The sequence below is a fragment of the Tupaia chinensis genome, unplaced genomic scaffold (assembly GCF_000334495.1).
Source record: "Tupaia chinensis unplaced genomic scaffold, TupChi_1.0 Scaffold138407_1, whole genome shotgun sequence".
Classification (NCBI taxonomy): domain Eukaryota; kingdom Metazoa; phylum Chordata; class Mammalia; order Scandentia; family Tupaiidae; genus Tupaia; species Tupaia belangeri.
In genome coordinates this window covers 1,167,939-1,187,581 of record NW_006198305.1, presented here as the reverse complement: position 1 = coordinate 1,187,581, position 19,643 = coordinate 1,167,939, and the positions used below count along the sequence as shown (strand labels likewise).

The 19,643-nt window shown below is 38.8% G+C and overlaps 1 protein-coding gene across 1 annotated transcript in view; it reads left to right on the top strand.

Moving 5' to 3' along the window:
• Window positions 1-19,643, top strand: part of LOC102488763 (RAD54 homolog B) — a 43,121-nt gene that overhangs the window by 13,882 nt on the left and 9,596 nt on the right. Inside the window, 3 exon segments of the mRNA XM_014592739.1 lie at window positions 5,857-6,082; window positions 6,891-7,098; window positions 16,728-16,867. Of these exon segments, the coding sequence (XP_014448225.1) occupies window positions 5,857-6,082; window positions 6,891-7,098; window positions 16,728-16,867 (574 nt within the window).

The following is a 19,643-nucleotide window of genomic DNA, read 5'->3' as shown; positions in this document are numbered from 1 at the left end:
AGGGCATGTGCGCTCGCCAGACAGACAGAGAGAGAGACATAGAGACAGAAAGCGAGAAATCACCCCCCAGGGGGGATGGTCACACCGCAATCCCTTCTCCTCCATTCTCCTCTCGGGATCTTGGGCACGCATGCACATGCACCCGGTGTGAGTTTTAAGCCACCGGGTCCGGGACGCGAACCGCAGTCGACTACGTGGGAGTCCAGTGACATAGCCATTATGCTAACTGCTGGTTCCTCCCCCTTCCTTTTTAAATGGAATTCTCTGATTAAAGAATAGTAATAGTTGCTCCCAGGGCCTGGGGATGCACTTGTGGGAGAAGGACTGCCAAGACCAGGTCTAGGTCTCCCAGTGGGTGGGCCAAACCCAGACACTGGGGCGCCAGGCAGTCACTGCAAGTTATGGAGTTGCTCCCAGGGGCTGGGGGTGCACTTGTGAGAGGAGGGCTGCTGAGACCAGGCCCTAGTCTTCAGATTTACACATAGGGCACGTATTCTCACTGGAGAGAGAGACAGATAAGAGACTGATAAGAGACAGAGAGAGGAAAAGTGAGAAATAACTCCCGGGGGGTATGACCTCGCTGTAATCCCTATTTGATCCTGAGCTGTATAACCACAATATTGGTAAAAACTGTATTAATAAGAGTTGTCTATGAGAAATTCTCTGTGTTGAAATATTGTGAGGATGAAAAGTTTGAACAACAGATTTTCCTTTTTTGGAATGAAGTATAGAGCAACATGTACCTTACTAGTAAAATGGATCCCTTATGAAAGAAAATAGTGTGTGTGCCTTTGGAAGGGAAATTATTTATATAGTTTGACCCCTAATCTTCCCTCTGTAAATTCCTTTAAAGAAGTATTCTAGGGACCAGCAGATGGCATAATGGTTAAGGCCTGGACTCCCACGTTAGTTGACCACAGTTGGATTCCCAGACCTGGTGGCTTAAAACTAATGCCAGGTACACGTGTGCTTGTGCCCAAAAACCTGAGGGGAGAAGGGACTGTGGTATGGCCATCCTCCCTGGGGGGGTGATTTCTCAATTTCAGTCTCTCTGTTTCTCTTTATCTCTCCAGTGAGTACACACACCCTATAGCATAAATTTCTCTTAAAAAAATATGTTTGTTCTAATATTTCTCAAAATAGAAGGAAAAATGAAAAACTATCTAGATTCAAAGTAAAGAAAGAAGTCTGCCAACTCTGATGTCTCTGAGAGTTTCCCTCTGTGTTTTCCACTAGTAGTTTTATATCTTGAGGCTTTATGTTTAGATTCTTGAGCCTTTATTTTTTATTTATTTTTTTCTTTGGAGAGATTTTTGCTATAGGGCGCGTGCGCTTGCCAGCCAGACAGAGAAACATAGAGACAGAAAGCGAGAAAGCACCCCCCAGGGGGCATGGTCATGCCACAATCCCTTCTCCTCCATTCTCCTCTCGGGATCTTGGGTACACATGCACACGCGCCCGGCGTGAGTTTTAAGCCACCGGGTCCAGGACGCGAACCACAGTTGACTACGTGGGAGTCCAGCGACATAGCCATTATGCTAACTGCTGGTTCCGCAGCCTTTATTTTTTTTGAGAGAGATTTTTGCTATAGGGTATGTACACTCATCAGAGAGAGACAGACAGAAAGCGAGAAAACACGCCCCAGAGGGGAGGGCCACACCAAAATTCCTATTCTCCATTCTCCTCTTGTGATCTTGGACACACATGCACACGTGTCTGGTGTGAATTTTAAGCTACCAGGTCTCGGACTTGAAACCTGGTCAACTACGTGGAAGTCCAGTGATGTTACCATTATGCCATCTGCTGGTTCCACAGCACTTTAATCAAAATTACAACTACAGGGGCCAGCAGATGGCGTGATGGTTAAATTGCTGGACTCCCACATAGTCAACTGCAATTCCAATCCTGAACCTAGCAGTTTAAAAACCCATGCCAGGCGTGTGTGCATGTGTGCCCCAGATCCCAAGAGGAGAATGGAGGAGAAGTGATTGTGGTTTGGCCACCCCGCCAGGGGGTGATTTCTTACTTTCTTTTTCTCTTTCTCTCTCTCTGGTGAGTGCACATACCCTATAACAAAAATCTATCTTATAAAAAGTTTTTTCAACTATAGCATAAGCATTTTTCATGTTATATCACACAAAATAGAAGCCTATTTTCCTTACATCAACTTCAGTTATGTGGAAATTATCTATCCATATCTCCGAGGAACAGAAAAGAATATAGCTAAGTTATTGATAATTTATTAGAGTTATAATACTGTGAATGTTCATCTTTTAATAAATTTTGTAAAATATGCATATCATAGCTGCCCATTTAAAATTTCCCAAATGTTTGAAAAAAAGTGCTGAAATTTTATTAATGTTACTGTTCTAAAGAAAATTACTTGTGAATTTGGTGTCTAGTGAACTAAAACTTTTATTTTAGCTTTTATAAACTACTGTGGACTATATTTTTTTATAAATGCTTGCTTCTTCTTTTTAAATAATTATTTAATTTAGCTTTATTTATTATTATTATTATTATTTTCCAGTTTGATCAGAGAGAGACAAAGAGAGAGAGGGAGAGTGAGAAAGCCATCCACTAGGTTTGAGACTTGAACATGGTTGGCCACGTGGAAGTCCAGTGCCTTTAAGCACCATGCCACCTGCCGACCCCTGCCTCCTGGACTTTATGTGCCTAAACCATATTTAGGTTAGAAGGTGTGGTTGATTTCAATACCACTTAACTGACCTCATAAATTCTTGAGCCATAGTCTTGTGAAGAATGAAAAATATTTTTGTATTTTTGATTATTAATAGGATGCCTAGTAAAAGACATATTGTTCTTAGATTCTTTCATCTAAATAATCATTGAGTATAGAATCTTTAAATGAATCATTTTCAAATAGACCATTAATGAGAAAGAAAAATGAATTTAAAAGCAGGCTCTAAAACTAGATCCTAGTTCCTCACTTACTACACTGTGTGATCCTAGGCAAGTTACTTAACACCTCTGTGCTTCAAATTACTCATCTCTTATTATCATGAGTAATTATAATATCCACCCAATAAAGTGGCTTGAAATGAGTTGCTACAAAGACAAATTTAGAAAAGTAAATGGTTGGTAGTAATGTATAAATGTTTGTTGTTTGTATAATCATCACTCAGATGATTTAATCAGGGCTAGTTTTTTTTTTTTAACTATTATTTTATTTAACTTTATTTATTAGTATTACTTTCCAGTTTGATCAGAGAGAGACAGAGAAAGAGAGAGAGGGAAAGTGAGAAAGGAAGCCACCAGTTCCAGGACTTGAGCCGTGGTCAGCCATGTGGGAGTCTAGCACCTTTATCACCACACCACCTGCCAGCCCCATTCAGGGCTAGTTTTATTAACTTTTTTCTTTTTTCTTTTTCTTTCTTTCTTTCTTTTCTTTTCTTTTTTTTTTTTTTTTCAGAGAGGTTTTTGCTATAGGATGCGTGGGTTTGTTGTAGAGACAGAGAGACAGCATGCATGCATGCACACACACCCAGTGTGAATTTTAAGCCACTGGGTCTGGTCTGGTTGAACTGTGGTCAACTTCATAGGAGTCCAGCGATATAACCATTACGCCATCTGCTGGTCTCTATTCATATTTTTCTTTTTTAAAAACATAAATTTTTTATTATTTTTTTATTTTTAATTTTTTTAAATTTTATTTTATTTTATTTTTTTGAGAGATTTTTGCTATAGGAAAGATAGACAGTGAGAAATCACCCCCCAGAGAGGATGGCCACGCCTCAGTCCCTTCTCCTCCATTCTCCTCTCGGGATCTTGGGCACGCACACACGCGCGCCCAGCTTGATTTTAAGCCACCGGGTCTGGGACTCGAACTGTGATCGACTATGTGGAAGTCCAGCGACATAGCCATTATGCTAACTGCTGGTCCCAGAACATAAATTTTTTATTCATCATCATCATTATTATTACTTTAATTTGAACAGAGAGAGACACAGAGGCCTGGGACTTAACTGCGGTCAGCCAGGTGAGAGCCCAGAGCCCTAACCACCACGCCACCTGCTGGCACCCTCATGTTTTTATTTCAAGTATTCTACAAAGCATGGTAAGAAATAGATTTTGTTTTTTTCCTAAGAGAGAAAAACCAAATAATAGTTTTTTTTTCTTTTAGTTTTGCTGTAGTGTATGTGTGCCTGACAGAAAGAAAGAGGGAAAGTGAGAGAAATCCACCCCCCCGGGGGGTTTGGGAGGATGGTCATGCCACAGTCCCTTCTTTAGTCTTTTCAGGATTTTGGGCTTGCATGCACTCTGTGATTTTCAAGCAGCTGAGTCAGTCTGACTCAAACCACATGGGATCCAGCCACTTTAACTTCAACACGGTCTGCTGACCTCAGTAATATCTTTCTTAAATATTTTGGAAGATAGCAAGCAAATAAGAAACAGAAAAAGAAAATAGAATCAAAGGCCTTTTTAAATCATATCTTGGTATATTTCCTTCCAGCTCTTTCTTATCTTTATTTATTTATTGCCTTGCTTATAGATGTATAATCCCTTGATTTTGAATTAACAAATTTCTTAAATTTGTTAAAATTGTAAAACGAAATTTTCTTTCAGTTTTGAGAACCCCTTGAATGTACAGTAAAGGAACACTGTCTCCTTAACAACCTTTTTTTTTTTTTTTTTTTTTTTTCCCGAGAGAGATTTTTTGCTATAGGGTGTTTGCACTCGCCAGAGGGACAGAGACAGAGAAGGTAAGAAATCACCTCCAGGGGGGATGGGCATGCCGCAATCCCTTCTCCTCCATTCTCCCAGGATCTTGGGCACTCATGCATATATGCCTGACATGAGTTTTAAGCCACCAGTTCCAGGACTCAAACTGTGGTTGGCCATGTGGGAGTCCAGCAACATAACTGGTATGTCATCTGCTGGGCTATAGTTTGGGTATATTCTTAATTTCCTTGGACTTTTTAAACTTTTGGAAACTTTATGTAAATACTTTAAAAATATAAAATGTCATAAAAATGCATGTTCTTATTACAAATATTCCTAATAGTTAATTTTAAATTGCACTAACTTAGTAGAATTGTGGGATAACAGACTGTTACTGTTACTGAATTACTTATATTAGGTCAAATATTTAGTATTTTTTTTTTTTTAACAGTACTGGGAGCTATTTTGGTAGAGGATTTCATTTACTGCCAGAGAATTATAAATATAGCTCAATAGGTCTTTTCCTTTCTAATTGCCAGAAGGCGTGTGCACTTGCCACAACGCGGGAGAGACACACACACAAACAGAACAAGGGAGAAAGCACCCTCCAGTGGAGTGTGGTTATACTGCCATCCCTTCTCTGTTTTCCACCCTGTTGGGACTTGCGGCACGCATGCGCTTGTGCCTGGCATTTTTTTCAAGCCTCCAGGGCTCGGATTTGAGCTCTGGTCAAGCCCTGACCTGGCTTCCTAAGCCACTAGGCTGCTGGGCTGGCCCATCTCTTTAGATCTTTAAAATTACAATATATTTTAAACTGTTTTGGTACTTAATAGTGAAACTGATACAAATTGTTTAACTATTACTGATGAGAAACACAGTTAAATGATCCAAATGTAGAAATAGAATTGGGATTGTTTCTAGTCTTCAAATATTACATATAACTGTAACAAATAATTTAGATTCAACTCTCTAATATTAGATTTATGTTTTGGTAATTTAGTTGACAATATGTAATAGCAGTAATTGTCATGGATGCATAAAGGATGTGTCATAAATCAGCATAGTGAAATGATAGTGTTGTAATTACAAAATAACAGTTTCTAGTTCTCCACAGTTTAGGGGCATCAGATATTTTCCTATTGTGATTAAAGGGAGTACAATTATTTCTAACAGAATGAATGGCAGATGTGGAGCTATTCTTGCTGATGAAATGGGTTTAGGAAAAACATTGCAATGTATTTCACTCATCTGGACCCTACAGTGTCAGGGACCCTAAGGAGGAAAGCCAGTAATAAAGAAGACACTTATTGTCACACCTGGAAGCTTGGTGAATAACTGGAAGAAAGAATTTCAAAAATGGCTAGGAAGTGAAAGGATCAAAATATTTACTGTTGATCAGGTAAGAAGTTTTTTTTAACAATTTAGCCTTAGTAATTTTTTTAAAATGAATTATTTTATTTGACTTTATTTTAATTTGGCCAGAGAGGGACAGAGTGAGAGAGAGGTAAAGAGGGAAAGCAAGCCACCAGGTCTGGGACTCAAACCACAGTTGGCTATGTGGGAGTCTAGCACCCTTAACCATGCCACCTGCCGACTCTAGCATTAGTCATTTAAAACAATCTCTGTCTTTTCAAATTAATAATTCAGTTTTTACTTTTTATATTATAGTTTTCAAGCACATTTAATTCCGTTTCTTCTTTGCATAAAAATGGGAGTCTTGGTTTACATTTTGGTTTTGAGTTGTTACAGATGGAATGTTTGTGCTCCCCACCTGCTCCCTGCAGATTCCTATCTTGAAGCCCTAATTCTCTTTAGGAGCTGTGGCTTTTGTTAGATGAGATCATACAGGCAGAGCCCCATGTTGGGGTTAGTATCCTTGTAAGAGGTGGAAAAGATTCTAGGGCTTCTTTTTTTTACCACGTGAGAATATGGTTAGAAGACATTCCTCTTCAGGCCGGAAAGAGGGCTCTCGCCAGAACCTGGCCATATTGGCACTCTGATCTTAGACTTCTCAGCCCAGAACTTTGAGAAATAAATGTCTGTCGTTAAAGCCACCCAGTCTGTGGTGTTGTAATTGTAGCCAGAGCTAAGACAGAATCCACATGTCCTAATACCTGGTAAGTGAGAATCAGGAACATGCTGCTTAAATTTGATTTCACATAGTTTCTGCTTATCGTTGGTTAAGTAATGTCTTTTTCTCCCTTTAGGACCACAAAGTTGAAGAATTTGTCAAAGCTACATTTTATTCTGTTCTTATCATCAGTTATGAAATGTTACTCCGTTCCTTGGATCAGATTAAGAATATAAAATTTGATCTTCTAATCTGTGATGAGGGACATCGTTTGAAGAACAGTGCCATTAAGACAACTTCAGCCCTCATTAGCCTTTCTTGTGACAAAAGGATAATTCTAACTGGTCAGTTTTCACTTTTGAAAAGATGAAATTTTTGCCAAGCAAACATATCAGATTTATAATGTGATGCTTGCATTTAAAGAACTGGTGGTGTGGATGAGATTCCTGCTAATAGACCTGTGTTAACTGAGTGTTGGCAGGATTCTGAATCTTGAAATCTTTTTTTTTTTTTTTTTTTTTTTTTTTTTGAGAGATTTTCGCTATAGGGCGCGTGCACTTGCCAGACAGACAGAGACATTAGAGACAGAAAGTGAGAAATCACCCCCCCAGAGGGGTTGGTCACGCCACAATCCCTTCTCTTTCATTCTCCTCTCAGGATCCTGGGCATGCATGCACACGTGCCTGGCGTGAGTTTTAAGCCACCGGGTCCGGGACGCGAACTGCGGTTGACTACGTGGGAGTCCAGTGACATAGCCATTACGCTAACTGCTGGTTCCCTGAATCTTGAAATCTTTAATGTAGTTTTCTGCATTCCAAATTTTGGGGTTTTTAAGGAATAAACATGATGGTATCAGGTAAAGACTGTAGAAGATTGGGACCATCAGGTGGTGTAGTAGTTAGGACGCTGAACTCCTGTATGGTCAAGTCCTGGACCCAGTGGCTTGCTTTCTCACTTTCTTTCTCTTTTTCTCTCTATCTCTCTGGTCAAATTAAAAAAAAAAATAACAAATAAAATTAAATAAAAATAAATAATTCTTTTTTTTAAAAAAAGGAGATGGGTCAGACTGCCTGTGTTTGGTGCCTGAGTCTGACATTTATGGCAGTGTAAGTTTGGGCAAGTTATGTAACTTCTCTGTGCTTCACATAGTTTTCTTTAGCAAAAGTGGACAGTTTTACTAATATATTCAATTATAAAGAATTACTAATTTATGGTCGGCAGGTGGCATGGTGGTTAAGGTGCTGGACTATCATGTGACTGACTGTGGTTTGAGTTCCAAACCTATCGCTTTCTTGCTTTTCCCTTTCTCTGTCTCTGGTCAAAATAGCAATAATAATTAACAAGTGGAACTAAATAAATACATAGTTCTTTAAGAAAAAGAATTATTAATTTAATTTTTATTACAAATTAAATGTAATCTTTGTAGTAGAAAATTGATCCTGGAACTTCCTTTAAAAGGAATGTCCTTTTTTTTTTTTTTTTTTTTTTTGCTTTGGGGCTTACCAGAGAGAGAGCAAGAGAGAGAAAGAGGAGGGAAAATAAGAAAGCACCCCTCAGGGGAATGGGCATGCTGCAGTCCTTTCTCCTCCATGCTCTTTTTGGAATTTAGGGCATGCATACACACATACCTGGTGTGGTTTTCAAGCTGCTGGGTCTGCAACTCAAACCATATAGTTGCCCATGTGGGATCCAGCTGCTTTAACTGCCATAGCACTGGCTGTCACTAAACGGAATGTCTTGATGGGACTAGTGTAATAGTTTTTGTTTGATGGGCTAGCATTGTCCCTTGTGTCTTTACTTCATCAATTTTCGGTGGTGTCTGCTTTCTTGTCCTTGCTACTCCTCACATCTGAACTATGAATTGATAAAAATGAAACAAAGCAAAAAAACTAGCACTAACTAACCTCATAAATTTAGATATGCCTGTAGTTTTGAGTTTTACTTTCTTAGAATTATCTGAATGGGGCTAGCTGGTGGTGTGGTGGTTAAGGCGCTGGATCCCATATGCCTGATTCTGCAGTTTGAGTTCCAGACGTGGCGGCTTGAGAGTCATGCCAGGTACATGTACATGTGTGCCCCAAATCCTGAGGGAGAGTCAAAGAGAAGGAATTGTGGCATGGCCAAGGGGGTTTGGGGGGTGATCTCCCCTCTTTCTCAGTTTGTCTCTCTCCAGTGAGTGCACATGTCCTATTGTAAAAGTCTAAAATACAAAAGAATTTTCTGAATGAATTGTTTGCATTTATAATGACAAGGTGTTTGACCTAAGGCAATTTCTTCCTTATTATGAAAGTATACATTTTTATGAGTATGTGCAATACTATGTACATGATAGATGATTATTTACTAAGAATCAAATGAAGGAATTTTATTTATTTATTTATTTATTTATTTATTTATTTATTTATTTATATCTTCCATAAGTAAGAGAGAAAAAGATGGGGCACCCTAACAGGGTCTTGATGCTGTGATTAATGTCTGGTATTGCAAGCATGTGCTGGACATACTCTGGGCTTGAATGGAAACCTTTCCATGTGGGATTGTCTCATAGAGTGTCAACATTTTATCACTGCACTACCATCTGGCCCCTAAATGAAGAAAATTCTTATTTTGTTTTCTGTTGTTATCTAGCCCAGTGCTATAGAAAACAAGACTGGCTTTTCCTGTTTGTCTTTGGAAGTGAGGAACTTTCCCAGAAGCCCTTCCCCAACTTTACAGCCTGGGTCTCGTGCTACTGCTGGAACTTCTTGTTGGCCTTCCTATCTTCCATTTTTTTTTTTTTTTTGAGAGGTTTTTTTCGCTATAGGGCGCGTGCACTCGCCAGACAAACAGAGAGAGACATAGAGACAGAAAGCAAGAAATCACCCCCCAGAGGGGATGGTCACGCCGCAATCCCTTCTCCTCCATTCTCTCAGGATCTTGGGCACGCACGCACACGTGCCCGGCGTGAGTTTTAAGCCACCGGGTCCAGGATGCAAACCGCGGTTGACTATGTGGGAGTCCAGCGACATAGCCATTGCACTAATTGCTGGTTCCCCCTATCTTCCCTTTCTTTAGGTTGATATACCTAGTAGTCACCCCTAACTGTTGTGACTGTTGATTAAACCACTCATAGATCTCGCCTTTTCTGGAGAGTTATCCTTGATTGAATATAGAGATATGCCAACAAATGATGGCCCTTTTGCCTTAGGATAATTTCAGGACTAACTTTATGGTGCATTTTATGCCCTAGAGCTCCCTGTAATTTAGTTTAAGCTAAAGGATGAAGCCATCCCTGCCATTTTCAGATTCCATTATTCTTTCTTCTGAGAGTACTCTGTCCATAAGTCGTGTGCCATCGAATCTCTTTCTTGGGCTATGCTTCCAGAGAACTCAGCCTAAGAAACAGATCCTTTCTGGGACCAGCAGTTAGCGTAATGTCTATGTCGCTGGACTCCCATGTAGTCAACCGCGATTCGAGTCCCGGACCCAGTGGCTTAAACTCACACCGGGCACGTGTGCATGCATGCCCAAGATCCCGAGAAGAGAATGGAGGAGAAGGGATTGCGGTGTGACCATCCCCCCGGGGGGTGATTTCTTGCTTTCTGTCTCTCTGTCTCTTTCTGTATTTCTGGTGAACGCATGGACCCTATAGCAAAAAAACTCTCCAGAAAAAGAAAAAAACCAAACCAAAACAAAAAAAACCCAAACAGATCTTTTCCTACATTTATTACTGGAGAGGATAGAATTACCACGATTGGCTTAGATTAATGACTTGGGGCTGAATCAATGTTTGGAAACCAACTACAATGGTCCTTACACCTTTCTTTCCCTTCTTTTCTTTTTGTCTTTCCTAGTCTCCCTATATTTATTTGTCATCATCATGCTTTTAGAATTAATATACATACCAATGTAAATATATTCTCTAAGTCTTTTGATGATTTTTTATATTACTATTTATACATTCAATTGCTATCCATCATTTAGATGTAAAGAGATTTTACTCAGCATGATACACATCTCAGTCCAACTGAGAATACTATACACATCCTCATCAACAGATAACAAACCATATCTGTGTTCCACGAATATCTTATTTCTCTATATTTTCCCCCTAATTTCCTTTCTTGCCCCTTCACTCTTCTTCCACGTTGTCTCTAGTGTCCCCAACAATTTTTAGTGCTTTTATGTCCTCCAGTCTTTCAGTCTACCATAGAGTGTGGACAGTCAGTATATGTTAAGTGGAGACATACAGTGTCTCTCTTTCATAGCCTGACTTGCTTTACTCAGCAACAAATCTTCCATATTTGTCCACTTTCTATCAAATTCCAGGGCCTTGTTGTTTTTTATGGCTGAATAGTATTCCATGGCGTATATGTGCCTCACTTTTTCAATCCATTCATTCGTTTATCAACATTTGGATTGGTTCCATGTCTTAGCAATGGCTAATAGTGCTGTAATAAATATAATTGTGCAAGTGCTTTTCCGACTGAGCGTTCTCCTGTCCTTTGGGTAGATAACCCAGGAGTGGTTGCTGGATCATACGGTAGTTCTTGATGATGTTTTTAAAAATTTAGAACTGACTAGATATGTTAAATAATAAAACATATGGGCTGGCTCTATAGCCTAGTGATTAAGAGAGCCAGATCCCATATGGTAACCGCAGTTGGAATTCTGGATTCAGTGACTTGAAAAACACACTGAGTGTATGTGCAAGTGCGTGTGTGTGCTACCCAAAATCGTGACAGGTGGGAGATATTGAAGAGAAGGGATTGCAGCATGACTATGCCCCCCTACCCCCAGCCTGATAGATTTTTCTTCGGGAAGCGTATGCATTGTCTTGGTGCGCTTAACTACCACATTGTTTGTGGGTCAGCTGTTTACAAAAACAAACCAAAACCCTGAGCTTAACTGAAGGAGCTTAAGCAGTTTGCCTGAAGTCACACAGTTACAATAATATAAAACTTTCTGAAGTTATGGATCATTTATTATGTTCTAGGAACTTTTCTAAGTATATTATATAGATTGAGTATTCTGTTTGTTTTTTTGCCAGAGGGTTTGTATGCTTGCTAGAAAGAGACAGAGAGAGGTAAAATGAGAAACCACCCCCCAGGGAGTATGGCTATGTCTCAGTCCCTTCTTCTCCGTTCTCTTGGGATTTTGGGCACATACACACACACACCCAATGTGATTTTCTTTTCTTTTTCTTTTTTTTTTGGAGAGGTTTTTGTTATAGGGCGTGTGCGCTTGCCAGACAGAGAGATAGAAAGCGAGAAATCACTCCCCAGAGGGGATGGCCATGCTGCAATCCCTTCTCCTCCATTCTCCTCTTGGGATCTTGGGCATGCACGCACATGTGCCTAGCGTGAGTTTAAGCCACCGGGTCCGGGACTCGAACCGCGGTCGACTACATGGGAGTCCAGTGACATAGCCATTATGCTAACTGCTGGTCACCCCCCCCACCCCCCCGCCATGTGATTTTCAAGTTGTCATGTCTGGAATTTGAACTGTGGTCAGCCTACATGGAATTCAGTGCCTTAACCACCACAACACCTGCTGGCTCCTAGATTGACTGTTTTGATCCTTACAACCCTAGGAACTACTTCTTAAGGTCCCATTTTATAGCTGATATATTGGTGTAAGTAACTTGCTTGGAGTCACTCAAGGAGTGATGCAGGTAAGATCTGAACTTAAGCAATCAGACTCCATAGTCTGCACTTAGCTACTATGCGGTATGACATCAGAATTTGGGACATAGTTAAAATCAGAGTTAAAAATGTATGTGATTGTTCTTCTAGCCCAACACCTTGGAAAGTGAAAGTCCATGTGCATCTGAGGTGGGCCCTGCCCTGGTCCTTTAACTGAAAAAGCCTCTGCTCCAAACCTCGTCTTCCAAACCGTCACCTAGTAAAGCTAGGTAGGGCAGTCTTCTTCCTGTCTCTGTTTCTCTCTCTCCCCTTTTCTCTCCAAATTTTTCTATGTGTATGTATATTTTAAAAATCTGTAAGTACTATCTCTTATCTCTGACCTCTCTTTCATTTTGCTGATTTCAGAATCCATGTGCATGTGAGATAGGCCTAGCCCGTTCCTTTTGCATCGCATGCAAGTGTGCTCCGTGGTTTTTATCTTTCGTGGTTTTTATTTTTTAAAATTTTTTTTCCATTTGTATTGTTGTTTTTTGTTTTGTTTTGTTTTTGTCTTTGATTTTGATTTTGGGTTTGGTTTTGTCTTTTTTCCTTTGTTTCTTTTTCTTTTACCTGACTTTTCTCACCTTGCTTCTCAGCTTGCACACACTGACTATTTAGACGTCTGGGTGCACAGTAGCGAAACATCTGAATACTTTTAGGGTCATAGAAAACCTCAGCTCCCACTGAACTGCTACAGAAAGGAAGAAACTCACCTTCATAAATCTGAATTCAAATCCCTTTCTGTTGTGGGACCAGCAGTTAGCGTAATGACTATGTCGCTGGACGCCCATGTAGTCAACCGTGGTTCGAGTCCCAGACCCGGTGACTTAAACTCACTCCAGGCACATGTGTGTGCGTGCCCAAGATCCCAAGAGGAGAATGGAATGCAGTATTGCCATCCCCCTGTTGGGGGTGATTTCTCGCTTTCTGTCTCTCTGTCTGGTGAGCATACGCGCCCTATAGCAGAAATCTCTCCAAAAAGAGAAAAAAAAAATTCCCTTTCTGTGGGTACCATGTTGAAAAAAAAATCATAGTCGAGAAATTGGCATAGAAGTATCTCACAGTAAAGTGAATCATACGAGCTTAAAGTTGCAGAAATCGCCAGTAAATTAGCCAAGCCTGAGTGTACCACCAAATGACTAAAAATCAGAGGAGACTAAAAATCAGAGAAGAGAGACTGTAAAGTGAGCAGCAGGGAGAAACATGGAGCTGCAGAGTGCAACTCATTTCCTCTCACACACCTCTGAATTCTTAGTTGAAATCCCACAGCCTAGCCTAGCCTAGGTGCGCTTGTTCTTCTGAAAGTGACAGGCCTTTGTAATACCCAGTTCCATTGACAGAAGTGCAGGTTGCTTAGTGAGGATCAGAGAAATGGAACTGCAGAGATATTGTGGGTCATCTCCTTCTGCATGCCTCTGACACTCAGAATTGACTCCAAGAAAGTAGGAAGAAACATATCATTCATCAGATGACCAGAAACCATCGCAGAGGCACAAGCAATATGAGAAACCAAGAAAATATTTCTCCTCCAAGGGAAAAGAATAGCCCTTCATCATCTGCAGAGAATACAATGGAAGTTATGGACATGTCAGATAAAAAATTTAGAATATTCAGAGTTACAAAGCTAACAAGAGAGACAAAAGAAGAGAGACAATGAACTCCAGAAAATGCAGGAGAAAAGAGACAACTAGTTCAGGAGGTGAGGAAGTTCTTCCATGATCTGAAAGAGGAAATACATACTATTAAAAAAAATCAAACAGAACTGTTAGAGATGAAGGTTGTTATACAGGAAATCAAAGCTTCCCTTGGAAGTATTAAAAGCAGATTAGATCATACAGGAGATCAAATTTCAGATACAGAAGACAGAACCTCTGACCTAGAAAAATTTGCCAAAAAGACTGAAAAAATAACCCCACAAAATGAGAATAATATACAAGTAATACTAAATACCATTAGATGCCCAGGTATCTAAATAATTGGTATCCCAGAAGGTGAAGAAACCAATCAGGGCATTAATAATCTATTTCATGAAATCCTGGAAGAAAACTTTTGAAACCTAGAAAGGCATGCAAATATCCAGACCCAAGAAATACAAAGGATCCACATAGAATCAACCCAAAATGATCTTCTCCAAGTCACATAATAGCCAGATTGACCAAAATTACAGACAGAGACAAGATACTAACAAAGATAAGATACTAAGATTGGCAAGAGAGAAACATTAAGTTACCTACAAAGGATATTCCACCAGGTTAACAGCAGACCTCTCATCAGAAACAGAGTGCGAAAATGGGAAAATATATTCAAAGTGTTAAGTGAAAAACAATTTCAATCAAGAATACTATATATGGCAAGATTATCTTTCATATTGGGGTGGGGAGGAAAGTCCCAGACATTATCAGATAAACAAAATCTGAAAGAATTTACCAACACCAGACCAGCTCTTTGAGAAGTTCTGAAAGGAGTGCTGTACCAGGAAAACTAAAGAGGATAGAGAGAAATAAGAGAACAAAAAATGACCAAGAAAAAGGCCAACTTAATAATGGTAGGGACAAGTTCAAAAGTAATGTTGAATGTTAACTTACAGGATTTAAATGGAAAGATCAGAACATAGTAATGCTGCAAATTCAAAAGAGAGATTACGTGACTGAACTGGTGAAATAGAATTCTATGACTTTTCTCTAAAACATTACTGATTTTCTTCTATGCTTTGTCTTCCAGATTTAAGGATTTTTTTTTTTTTGTGAGTTGTTGATAGGTTCAGCAATTTGTTAATTTTTTAAAAATCGAAACATGGACTTTTCTCCCTTCCTGACCCCTTTGCGATTAGAAAATATTTGTGAGCATTCTTATTTTGTGGCAGAATGGTTATTTGCATAATTTCAGTAATACAATAGTTTCTGTTACCTTGCATCAGAAATTGAATTCTCTTTTTTTTTTTAAGAATTATTTTATTTAACTTTATCTATTTTAATTTGACCAGAGAGGGACAGAGTAAGAGAGAGAGAGAGACAGAGAGAGAGAGGGAGGGAGAGGGAGAAAGTAAGAAAGTAAGCCGCCAGGTCTGAGATTCAAATCGTAGTCAGCCATGTGTGAGTCCAGCACTCTTAACCATCACAACACCTGCAAGCTCCCAGAAATTGAATTCTTATGGGGCTTTGTGCAAATAACAGACCAAATTGAGACATACCTAATTTTTTTCTTTTTTGCAAATGAGTTAGCTTATACCTCTTTAGTAAAAGGGGGAATGGAGAGAAAAAAAAAATGTTTCAGAAGAAAATTACAGTGCATTTGTCACTAGGTTTTAGCTTTGTCCATTTTAGTTTAAGATCTTTCATCAATCAATAAAATGTGAAAAAAAAGTTTAGTATGGAAGGGAAGGAGGAGAAAGGGAAAGAAAAAAAGTAAAAGTATGTTTAATTGACAAAAATATGAAGTTATTTGATGATGATAATGTATATAGTTATATCTTTGTCTTGACTCACATGCATGGTATTTGTGCTGGAAAAAGAAATGTATATTGTAAAGATATATGTGATTAAATGTAAATAAAATAAATGAAAAGAATGGTATGTGATTATGTTAATATTTTAAAAAACTTGATTTGGCTGCTCTTTCTCAGTTTAAAAGAATTTACTTATAAGAGGACTTCAGGCAGCCGGCAGGTGGTGTGGTGTTTAAGGGTGCTGGACTCTCACATGGCAGGCTGCAGTTTGAGTCCCTGACTTGGCGACTTGCTCTCTCACTTTCCCTCTTTCTCTCTCACTCTGTCCCTCTCTGATCAAATTAAAAAAAATAAATGATTTTTTAAAAAAAGGACTTCAGTAAGTATGTAGAAAAATTTATTAATGTTTGAGTTTTTGGGTGCAAAAGATTTGAAATCCACATATAGTTTTATAATATGTGTTTTCCATGAACTTTTTGAAAACCATTGGTATTTATTTCTCTTAGTGATGAGAGCACAAATTTCTATAAATATTTATGATTGTAGGGTTTGCTCTGTGGCCTGAAAGTTAAGGTCAGGTAGGTCCCACATGGACAACCACATGGTTCAAGTCCAGACCTTGTAGCTTGAGAAACACACCAGGCATGTGTGTGCATGTCCAAATTCCTGAAAAGGAGGGAAATGTGGAGTAAAAGGGATTGTGGCATGACCATTCCGCATCTAGAGATGCTTTCTCTTTCTATCACTCTGTCTCTCTCTGCAAGTGCATATGCCCAATAGCAAAACCAAACCAAACAAAACAAAAAAACCTGTGAGTATAAAACAAACTTACTTGACCTTATCACTTTTATCTGTCTCTCTTTAGGCACTCCAGTTCAAAATGATCTGCAAGAATTTTTTGCGTTGATTGATTTTGTAAATCCAGGAATATTAGGCTCTTTGTCATCTTACAGAAAAATATATGAAGAACCCATCATTATATCAAGAGAACCTTCTGCTTCTGAGGTATAATTTATATTAAGTTAAAAGAAGAAAAGCATTATGTCTGGGAAAAACATCCATAATATGGGTACTATTTAAATTTAGAAAAAAATTAAAATGAAAATAGTAAACACTCTATATTTTCCCCAGAATCTTTCATCTTTTCCTGCATTCCTTATTTTGGAAAATGATGTTATTACTCAGCTAAAATTTACAAATAGTTACTTCACAAAGAGTTATACATGAGAGTAAACATAAAGAAATAATTCATTCTTACTGATATTGAAAACAGTATACCAGAATAATCATGAAGTAACTGTACTTTTCTATTAGTATTTTAGTTGGTTGGATTTAAATGGTAATAGCAAGTGCAGATGACAATCCTGTCCTCTGCTGGCTGGATTATAAAGTGGTATGACTTGGGGAAAGTTTAGCAACTTATATCAAAAACCTTAATGAAAATAGTAAACACTCTATATTTTCCCCACAATCTTTCATCTTTTCTTGCATTCTTTATTTTGGAAAATGATGTTATTACTCATCTAAAATTTACAAATAGTTACTTCACAAAGAGTTATACATGAGAGTAAACATAGTATATCTCATGGCCTGGTAGTACTACTTTACGAATTTATTATAAAGAAAAAAACAGATTTGTTTAACTATTTGCCTATAAGGATAAATAATTGGAAACAAACTGAAGGATACAAACTAATGGGAAATAAATATTTGTAAAGGTAAGAAATGGTTAAATTACGGTCTACGTATTGTGTAAATATTACATTTTATTGAATCTTAGATGCTACCAATTACAGGACAGATTATTTTATGTGCCACTAAGGAAAACATGCTGTCAATTATAGTTGTAAGAAGTCATTGATTGTAAAAATCGTTCTATTTGGGACCAGCAGTTAGCGTAATGGCTATGTCTCTGGACTCCCATGTAGTCAACCGCAGTTCGTGTCCCAGATCCCGTGGCTTAAAATTCACGCCAGGCGCGTGTGCGTGCATGCCCAAGATCCCGAGAGGAGAATGGAGGAGAAGAGATTGCGGCGTGGCCATCCCCCCTGGGGGGTGATTTCTCGCTTTCTGTCTCTCTGTCTCTGTCTGTCTGGCGAGTGCACGCGCGCTATAGCAAAAACCTCTTAAAAAAATCATTCTATTTTATTTTTCTTAGAGATTTTTTTGCTGTAGGGCACATGTGCTCACCAAGAGACAGAGAGACAGAAAGCAAGAAATCACCCCCCCCCCCGCCGCGCACCCCCCCCTCCCCGGGAGGATGGCCATGCCACGACCCCTTTTCTTTCAGTCTTCTCTTGGAATTTTAGACAAGCACACACATGCACCTGGTGCGAGTTTTAAGCCAATGGGGCCGGTACTTGAACCACCGTTGACCATGTGGGAGTCTAATGATGTAACTATTATGTCTTCTGCTGTCCCCACAATCACCCTGTTTCAAAGAAGTTAAAGTATGGAAAAATATATGTCCAGACTAATATGGTAATTTGTGAACAAATTCAGTCAGCATTTTCCATGTTCCAGGAACTGTACAAAATAATGTTTATGTGAGTATTTAATAACATGGAGCGTGTTCACGGTATATATAGTAATACACTGTGTAACAACGTTTAGTCAGCAACTGACCTCATATATCATGATAGTTCCATAAGATTACATTATATAGCCTACGTATGTAATAAGGTGTGTAGTAGACTGTACCGCTTAGGTTTGTGTAAATACACTCTGATGTTCAGATGAAGAAATTGTCTAACAATCCTTTTCTCAGAACACGTTCCCATCGTTAAGTGACACATGCCTTTATCTAAAGGTAAATTCACATTTACTTGTCAATATTTACCTAACACTTACATGCTGAACACCGTAAGTGGGCCAAAGGCTAAGTTCTAGACAGGAATACAGTGATGAGCCAGACTAGTTTCTTGTTTTCAAGAAGCTTTATAATATGAGATCTGGTTTTTGTTACAAATAAAATCAAAATATTAAATACATTAGCATATTTATGCAAAGAAAAAAGCTTAGCAGATATATGTATGAAAGTCTTAACAACAGTGATTGTTTCTGGTTGGTTAAAATTGATTTTAATTTTCTTGTTTTTATATGGCTATACTTTCTGACTTTTCTTTCAATGGATCTATTAACTTTTTTTTCCCTTTTAATTTGCTAGAGGGTATGTGAACTTGCCTGAGACAATCAAACAGAAAGACAAAGAAAGAGAAAAAGTGATAAAGCACCTCCAATAGGGGAAAATAATGGTACAGCCCCTTCTTCATTTCTCCTTTCAGGATTTTGGGCACTCACATGCATGTGCCCTTTATAGTTTTCAGGCCACTGGGTCCAGGATTTGAATGATGCAGCTGACCACGTGGGATCCAGCTGCCTTAGTCACCACACCATCAACTGACCCAGGATGTATTACTTTGTTCAAGATGAAAAATTGTTTTAAAAGGGGCTGGCAGGTGGCATGGTGGGTTAAAGGTGCTAGATTCCCACATGGCCAACCACAGTTCAAGTCCCAAACCTGGCAGCTTGCTTTCTTGCTTTCCCTTTCTCTCTCTCGCTCTCTGTCTCTTTCTGGTCTTAGTAAAAATTAACAATATCAAATGGAATAAGTAAATCTTTAAAAAAGTTTGTTTTAAATATAAGGGAAATTTTCTGTGACTTACACAGAAAGAAATATATACACATGAGCTTTTTTTTTTTTTTTTTTCAGTTTTGCTATTAGTGTGTGTATTCATCAAAGAGAGACAGAGAGAGAGAAAGACAGAAAGTGAGAAATCTA